Source organism: Typopeltis vanoorti, chromosome 7 (assembly GCF_054136105.1).
Source record: "Typopeltis vanoorti isolate ZY-2024b chromosome 7, IOZ_Tvanoo_1.0, whole genome shotgun sequence".
Taxonomy (NCBI): domain Eukaryota; kingdom Metazoa; phylum Arthropoda; class Arachnida; order Uropygi; family Thelyphonidae; genus Typopeltis; species Typopeltis vanoorti.
Window position 1 is genome coordinate 28,920,908 of NC_143555.1, and position 9,824 is coordinate 28,930,731.

Sequence of the window (9,824 nt, forward strand, 5' to 3'; positions counted from 1 at the left end):
AAGGGCTATTACTAGTTTAATATAACTAAGGTTTTTCATAGAATGGAGAGACAGGTAGGACATGTGGCTTGCTCGGATAATCCATGGAGGGTGTGAGGAGTAAGTTTTTTGTGTGGAGGAGTGGTACATGGTAATGCATTGCCAAGAGTTGGTTGAGCACAAAGACAGTGAATGTATTGTATTAAGGCACAGCATGATGAGCTGTATGTGTGATGATAGGACCCCCTGCATTGATTTTTCATATTATGGAGGTCTAATGATATGTATGTCAACTGTTTTTGGAAGATGAGAGAGAAAATGTTTGTTTGAGTCAATTTCTGATGATAGTGATTTAAGTCAATTTCTGATGATAGTGACATTGTACTTATTGTTGGTATTTGAGAGTCTTAATCACTCCACATTTTGGGAGGGTTAATGTGCAGAGATTGATAGATGTAGCACCTGGAGATTGCAAGTTTACCAACATTAGTAAAATAGACAGAGAACTATGCTTTTTGCATTGAATATTAACATCGAAGAATATCACTTTTTAGACGCCTTTTCGAGGATAAACTTAATTCTGATATGTAGAAGATTTATATTTAGTTATTATTATTTTTTTATTTTTTTGAAAAAATAAACTTGCAGATGTATTTCCAAAGTGGGGAAATATGTATCAACATGCTGAGTCCATCATAAAGATGGTTTAGGATGGGTAGAAAGGAATATTTCTTTCTTTTTTTTTTTTTTTAAGAATGTTCCTGATAGTGGTTGGCAGAATAAGAGATAGGGAATCTAATGTGTTTCAACTTGGTTTGGGGGGAATAAAATACTCTTGAACTCTGAATATTTCCACATACGACAAATTAAACTATACCCGACAAGAAATTATATACAGTAAAACCTCCTTATACAAACTCCTCCAATTATGAACAAATCGTTTTACGAATTTTTCCATTGAAAAATAATTGTACCAATTGGTGAACGCTGTTCGTTTTACAAATGCACTGACACTCACGTGAGCTGGCATTACCTCTCAGTTGTTGATCGGTTTGCATCAGTGTGTGTTTGGTTCTAAGTGCTGTGAATCCACTCTTTGTTAGTGGATTCACATATACCGTAATTTGTTATGTGGTAATGCTAGTGGTGAGTATAAAATCAAACCTTTGTTAGTGTTTCACTCAGAAAATCCCAGAATGTTTAAATCAAACAATGTAATAAAAAGTAAACTAGATGTGATGTGGAGATCTAACAGTGAGTAACAAGGCAGTTTTTTATAGAATGGATCTATGAAGTGTTTGACCCCAGTGTAAAAAACTACCTTAAAAAGAACAATCTACTTTTGAAAGCACTTCTTGTGCTGGGCAATGCTCCTGCTCATCTCCATGCTTGGAGGCTGATTTGGGTGAGCACAACTTTATAAAAGTCAAATTTCTACCTCCTAATACCATTCCTCTTATCCAACCCATGGATCAGCAGGTCATTTCCAATTTCAAAACTTTATACAAAGGCTTTGTTTCAAAGGTGCTTACTGATCCTTCAGGGACTTTTGGAAAAAAGCACTTTGACATCTTGCATTGTTTGAGGCTTATGAATGTAGAATGTTCTTTGAGAACTATGAACTCATCCTGGAAAAAATTGTGGCCTGAGTATGTGACACACAGATTTTGAAGGTTTTCCTGCAGAGCCAGCAGAATCTGTGGTTGATCTGTGTCTGGGCAGATCCAATTAGAAGTGAACAGTGCTGATGAGGAGTTGGTGGAAGATCATCAGAGACTTACCACTGAGGAGCTAAAAGAACTGCAAAAGGAGCATCATGAGGAAGTTGTTAATGAACTTTTTTCAGAGGCGGAGGGGCCCAGTAAGGGAACCATTTTCACTGCTGAAATGAAAGAACTGTGTTTCCATTGTAAAAAAAATCCAAACCACTGTAGAAAAGTGGCAGCCTGATGTATCTATGGTTAATAACAGTGTTAGCATGTTTAATGATAATATCATTGCACATTTTAGAAAAATTTTAAGAATAAGACAAACCCAGACAACTCTAGATAAGTTTGTAATCAAAACTAAAGAATTACCATCTAGTCCACCCACAAAAAAGACAGAAAAAAAAAAACAGTAACACCTAGGGGCAGTTACCTGACATTTTTATGGAGAGTGACTCACCTTCAAAACAGTAATTTCCTCCTCCCCATATATCTTCAGTAAAGTTAAAGTTCATGCTATATTCTTATTTTTATTTTATTTTAATTATGATAATAGGTGAAATTTTTCATGTGTAGCAGATTAATTTATTTTACATTAATTACTATGGTAAAAGTAATTTTGCATTATGAACTTTATATGAACAGCTTTCTGGAATGAATTAAGTTCGTAAAATGAGGCCTTACAGTACTTGTTTTTATCCTTTAACCAAGCATGAGCACACAGAAGTTTGTACATGAAAAGTTTCATGACCAGGCTACTTGAATATGGAGGTAGATGACTTTACAATAGATTGCCATAGTATTTTATAATGTACAGCACTTCCTTTTGGATCTGTATCACACATTCCAGGCTCAATTCAACCTTTATAAGAGGTCTCATCAGTGGGTACTAGACTCTTGGAGATACTGAGAGCTAATCAGTGGCAGAAGTTATATTTCCATATGCAAGGAAGTGGTGCATCACCAGATCATGTGCAAACTTTTGTTGCTCATACTTGAGTAAAGGATAAAAACAAATATAATTTCTTATTAAATGTAGTTCACTTTCTAACCAAGTAAAAAAAAAAAAAACCCTACTTGCTACATCTATCTGTCATCCTTTGTTATAATAAACCATAACCATTTGGCTGGATGCATAAAATGAAGATGAATTGAGATATAAGTAAAGGCAATATTTATTAAATAGACATTAATCTTTGTACTACACAAAACTGAGAAGTACCCAGTTAATATCAGGAGTTACTCAGAAGTTCTTGAATAAGCACAACGAAGTGCATAAGGCTACCAATACAATTGTCTGTTGTCAGATGTATTGCTTCATTATGAGTTGCTGTTCAGCACTACCATTACAGTTTGCAGTGTTTCAATATAGCTTAATTGCCCAACTGTTTGTTCTGTGATTTTTGAAATGAATGATGAAGAAAATCAGTTTGCAACTCAATGAAACTATTCAGAGAGCATTTACACATACTGCTAAGAACTGTCATCAAGAAACATCCATCAATGACCAGACAAAGGAAATCATGTGGGTCTAGTGGCTGAACATAATAAAGTGCCTCATTTTTTTATTTGCTGTAAAGGAGTTGCATGAATTCATTCTTGCTAGCTATTCACTAAAGATGTTGCAGAGATAAAGCACATAGTGCAAGAGGGGGTTTTGGGCCAAGAGCAACATAACTTTCCCTCACACTTTTATACTCCCACTTGCCACTTTGTTTTCAAAGATGCTACTCAAAGGAAAGATGTGATGACTTTTTAGTGATCCATACCAAATTTCAGTTCTTAAAAACAGCAGTGCTTCCAGGAAAATTCACATGTATAGGCATGACTCGCTCACAATCTGTAAGTCATGCCTATACTTTGCATCTCAGCCAGTTTAACCAACTTTTGGATAGTCCCTCAGCATGAAAAGTAATAAGGGGTATGTATATATATTATGGTGAAAAGACAGAAAATCACTAAACAAATTAATTTTTTTGCCCATGTTACTTGTAGCCTAAGTGATGCAGCCAAACTGTATCATTGAATTTTATTAGAATTGGGCAGAATGCTCTAAACTGCTAGAACACATTATAAATTACTTGAATTGAACCTCAGAATTTTTCTGATGAATCTTGCTATATATATAAATTATTTTTAATAAGTATCTTTTTTTTATTTTATTTTATTAGAGCCCGTGAAGAAATTGAAAGATTAGGCCATAATCCTCATCTAATTGCTGTGTTAGATGAACTGAAGACGTGGTAGCATCAGTGTAAAAAATTCTGAAAAAGTTGTAGGCTGTACTTATTTCTGCATTCTTGGAATTCTGTAATTAGAAACTTGTACTGATTTTAAATCAAAACATTTTAATAAAGTATATAATTTATTTACAAGACAAATTAGAATGTTAAGTAACAAATGATTAGATTGTACTTCTATTCATACTTTTTAAACATATCTATTATATATTTGAATGCAGTTATTTTCTTTTAAATGCTAGATATTTTAGAGTTTGGGAAAAACTCATCTGATATTATGACAACATTTTTCCACAATCTAGGTGGTTTGATGCAGTTGTTGTCAAGTCCATTGAAGAGCTTCTGGATATGACCGTAGGCATGTAGAACTGCTTTTGCAATCTGTTGAATTCTGATGGGGGTAGAGCTTTTCTATAGCTTTATTGTCAATTTTCTGTAGAGCAGTAGCAATTGCTGGATGAGAATAGATATGGACAGGTGTTAGTTCAACTCTGGCAGTTCTTGAATATATTTCATAGCTTCTAGTATCATCTGGCTGAATTTTCATGCCTTTAAAATGTTCCATCCTTAGTCTGGTGATGATGATAGTTATTAATCTATTTTCATTAATTTTGCTGATTTCATTCTTCTTCTTGATAGTTTGTTTTACAAATCTTATTTTTGCAACAGAGTTAGCATCAGTTAGTAATAGTGGGTGTAATTTTTGAAGTGACTATCTTGCTTCTTTGGCTAGTCTATCTGCACTCTCAATATTTCAATATTTACATAGGCTGGTATCTATTGCAGTGTACAGTTCTTGCTTTTCAAATTTAAAGTTGTTAGTTGTTCATGAATTTCCTATGTGAGTTTTGTTTTTCCATTTTTTAATGCTTCAAGTGCAGATTTTGAGTCACTGTAGATGACTATTCCTACTGTAATGTTTATTACTGGATTAGAGAGAACTTTATAGCTGCTTGTATGGCTGTTAATTCACAAGTGAAGTCGGAAGCTATTTTGCCAGCTGTGGTTTTGATTTGCTCTTTTCTCGCCTCCAGGTAGAGTTAGAAAAACCCCTGCTCCTCCTCCTTGGTTGAGTGCTTCAGATGATCCACCAGTATAGGCAATGACATGGTTTAGATTATTTAAGTGATGTGTAGTATCAAGTCCTTTTCTTTTATTTTCATGCTATGAATCCTTTTTTGAACAAGGTTCTAGGAGATTAAGTTAAACATTGTGTTTTTTCGTAGTATAGTGGAAAAATAATGGCTTTTTGCATATTTCAATGGGCAGGTGCTGTAAGTTGATCTGTTTTCTAGTTTCATGGTCATATTGTAAAGTAGATGATCTCTTTTATCTAGATTTTCCTGTTCAGGCATTCAAAGTCCTGAGTGAGATGTGATCCTGTCGTTGGCTATTGATTCTGTTAGTGAATTTAACTGTGGAGAGTTTTCTTCTGTGGTGCTTAAGGATCAAAGCTGTATAAATGAAAGGAGCCCTTCACATAGCCTTTAAAGGAATGTGGAGAAATGACCAGGGCCTCTGACCTAATGTCCAATCCTCACCTTCTTGTGGTGCACCCTGTTAGATATCTACTTGGATACTAAACGAACAAGGATGGGCTGGCAATTTGAGATTTAGCTGACCAAAGTGTATTCTAATTAGCTTAAACCAAAATATAAAATGATGGTACAACACGACAGAATTTCATGCCAGCTGGGGTGCCGCCCGGTTAAACAAGCCCCCATTGTTTTTGCCAGGGAACTAGGGTGAAAGCAAAAAGTCAGCTACTGAAACAAATCCTGAAACACACCCCAACTCAACATCACCAGAGTTCAAGATCGGTATACTATCAACATGAGAAGCCTATATGGCAAAGAAATGGAGCTAGCTGAGGAATTAGATAAGTACCAGATTGACATAATAGGGGTGACTGAAACAAAGACAAAATATGGTGTGATTTTTCTGAGCAATAAATACAAAATGTTATATTCAGGCAATGACAATCAGGGAAAAGAAGATGCAGCTATAGTATTGAAACAAAATACGAGGCTAATTTCTTGAATGGTCAATATCAAGTAGGGTGATGGGTGGAACTGGACAATGAGACTTATTTGTGCCTATAGTCCCACTGAAAATTTCATAGCTTCTAGTATCATCTGGCATATCATATATATATCATATATATGATATGCCATTATCATATATAATATCATATATAGTGGAGTTATGATCTGGATTCATAATTCCCTTTCAAAGCAGTTAAAACATTATGAATTATGGAATGGAAGAATAATAGAAGCTAGAATAAAAATAGATAGAGGTTATTTAACAATAATTGGTTTATATGCCCCCAGAAGAAGGAAGAGAACAGGATAATATTGATCAGCTAAAAAAATAGGAAGAGAACAGGATAATATTAAATTTTATAATCAATTACAAAATATATATAATAAAATGATTATATAATATTAACAGGAGACTTAATAAATGCAAGAACTGGAAACACAAAAATTAATAATAATATAGGAATATATGGGGGAACATACTCTAAACAGTAATGGTAAAAATTGATTGGCTTTGTAGTTTATAATAACCTTAAAATAATGAATTCTTTCTATAAACATAAAGACATACATAAATATACTTGGACAGCAAGAAGATGGAAATCAATATTAGATTATTTTATCTTAAATTAAAAGACATCAAACTTCTCTTTAGATGTTAGAGTTCACAGAGAATATGAAATAAGTAGTAACCACTTCCTCGTTAAAATAAAATTAACATTATCACCTAAATGGCTACAAATAATGAGAACTGAAAGAAAATTTAAAACGTTTGTTTATAAAAACTAGATTATTAAATGACACAAATGCACAATGGCTATATGAACAAAGAATTAGCCAATATTTAGATAAAATAAAACAAAATGAAGAAATAGAAAGAGAATGGCTTAATATAAAAGTTATACTAAATACAGCAGCAAATGAAAGCTCAGTTAAGACCAAAAAATTCAATAAAAGGAAAAAAATATGAAGATATGGGATAGAATCAAAGAAATCAAAATGAAAACAGAAGCCTATCATAAATGGTTAAGCAGTAAAATATTAGAAGATGAAATAGAATATAAAAGAATAAGAGCCATAGCTAAAAGAGAATTCAGACAAAGACATAGAGAATCATGGAACAAATTGGTTTCTAATTTAGAACATGATTTATATAAAATAAGACTAAATGTATATAATATTTTGAAACACTTAAGTACAGATACTAAAGAAAAAATAAAATTAAACCCCTAATTGAAATGACAAGAATTATTTCTAAATGTCTATACAGAATTGTGACAGATAACTATTTAAAAAAAAAAAGATAACTGGCAAACATTTAATGAAAATGAAAGGAAATAACTAAAGCAGAATTAGAAATCAGCCTAAAAGAAACAAGAAAACAAGAAATGGAAAATCACCTGGAGAAGGTAAGTTAGGTTCAGAATTATATAAATATGCAGGAATAAGGTTCAAAGAAAGACTCCTATTATTTTTAAATAAAATCGATTCAACTAGTAACCCCCCAATAGAATGGAAAAAAGCAGTTGTGATCCCTATCTTTAAAAAAAGTAGTAGTAGAGATGACCCTAAAAATTATAGAGGTATAAGTATACTAAATTCCTGTTACAAAATATATAGCAGAATTTTAAATAACAAACTAATAAAATATTCTGAAAACTTTATTTTAGAAGTACAGAATGGATTTAGAAAAGAAGAGAATACAATTTAGGAACACATGTTACATTTACTGATTTTGAAAAAGCATTTGACAAAGTTAAAAGAAGCATCTTATTTAACATATTAAAAAAAAGACAAATACCAAATAATATTCTAGAAATCATTTACGAGAGAGATAAACCAAGGAGTCCGACAGGTATATCCCCTTTCACCAACTCTTTTTAACATTTATCTAAATGAAATGATAATAAAATGGAATAAAAATTTCCATCCTCCTACTGTGAACTTAAACACACTCCTTTTTGCTGATGACCAAATAATAAATACAAATTCTAAAGATAACTTACAGAAAGATATTTTAAATTTAAATGGGATAGCCAAAGATCATGGAATGATAATATCAAGAGAAAAATAAAAAACGATGGCCTTTAAAAAGATTAGGACTTTATAAGACATCTTCTTTCCAAATCATTAGAGATTTCTTCATTTTTCTCTTAGAAAATTGTGTACACGAGCAACGAGCTTTGCACTTACCATTGACCCAGCAATAAACACTTTCTCGGATTTTATGTTCATTGTGTTTGTTTGAATTGTTGATTCATTTAAATTCAAAGTCCTTACAACAACTGGTTTTTCTCCATTTTTCAACTGATCCATGATTTTAATTTTTTTTTCTTCGAGACGAATTTTCTTTTCAGTATTCATTTTGTCCCTTTCGATACAATTTGTGGCCATTACTATAAAAAATAATTTTTTTCCATAAAAAAGCATTACATATTAATTATGTATGTAACTCACCAGAAAATAAAGTGTTCAGCTTGAGATAACACACTAATGATTTTTAATGCACTTTCCTGGCAGAAAATGAAGACAATTTTCAACAATAAACACTTTATACGGTATACAATTGACGTACATGCATGCTAAAGGGTTTTTCCCCTAATATAAATTTGCCACTTATAACTACTTGCGCAATACAGGCAGACACAAATTTAACGAAGATAAAATTTGATTTTTAAGTCGCATGGTGAAAAATATATGAAAAGATAAAGGGTTACTACAATTTATAGACGGCGTTATACGAGGGTTACCTGTACTGACCATTTAAAACTATATATTTAGAAATTTATGTACATTTAATCATACAAATACAACATTTATTTTACAAATGATATTCTATATTTTTCAATTTAGCTACTTGAATACAAATTCTACCCTACGGTTCTTGTTTATGAACTGGTCAATAACATCATCATAAAAATTTGGTTGTAACTTAATTTTCCCAAGCAACATGCACACTTGTAAAGGTTGCTGAAGCTCACTGGCTAGAGCTACGTTGACTGCATATGGCCTGTGGTTTAAGCAACAGAGTGAGACGACGTGAAATGGCTATGTGTGTGCATGAAATCACAGTGCTGCTGCAAGGATCTGTAAGCTCCTACAACTGAGCAAGCCAAGGTAGCTTTGACTAGACGAGCAAGCATCAGCTTCGATATAGAACGCAAAGCTCAATTATTGCCGCGCAAGCTTAAGACATCTGTCTACAAAAATAAAAGCCTAAATGGAATGCTTATAAATGCATGCATTTATTAACAAATAAATAGTACTTTCTGAATTAATGAGCTTGCACAGCAAGCATGGAGAATTCGCCACTGTTACCACCATAATACTGTCATTCAGACATTTTATGCTAATGATGCTCTTTGCTGTTCTTTTATTAAAAATAAGTGCAACTCCTTTTTCCTTTTTATCTCCACCTGAGTAAATTACTCTTACTTCGTCACTATATAAATCACCTATTCCTTCCCATCTGACTTCACAGAGCTCTATGATATCAATTTTTCCTTTGTCCATTTCTTGTTTGAGATTTTCTTGATTTACAGGAGAACCCGTAAATCAAATAAAATTTTTGAGCTACGAGGTGTGACAGTTTAATTCCTGCAATGCACCTGTAAAAACCTAAGTTCGGAATATACACGTTAATGACACCTTCGAAGTAGTTTCCTTGTGCATTTATATGCTGGTTAAGACGGTGTTCTCATTTTTGGAAACAGGCCTGGAACTCTTTATCCAGAATACTTTTGAGTTCCTTTATCACGTTTTGCTGGATATCAGCGATGTCAGAAAATTTTCATCCTTATAGCACAGTCTTTAATTTTGGAAACAGACAGAAATCACATGGAGCTAAGTTGGGTGAA

At 32.8% G+C, this 9,824-nt stretch overlaps 1 protein-coding gene across 1 annotated transcript in view; it reads left to right on the forward strand.

Moving 5' to 3' along the window:
• The window catches only part of qm (geranylgeranyl pyrophosphate synthase quemao), a 196,138-nt gene extending 192,072 nt beyond the window's left edge, over positions 1-4,066 (forward strand). The window contains exon 11 of the mRNA XM_090395756.1: positions 3,857-4,066. Coding sequence (XP_090251882.1) covers positions 3,857-3,932 — 76 coding nt within the window. The 3' untranslated portion in view covers positions 3,933-4,066. The remainder of the gene's footprint in view (positions 1-3,856) is intronic.
• The last annotated feature ends 5,758 nt before the right edge of the window (positions 4,067-9,824 follow it).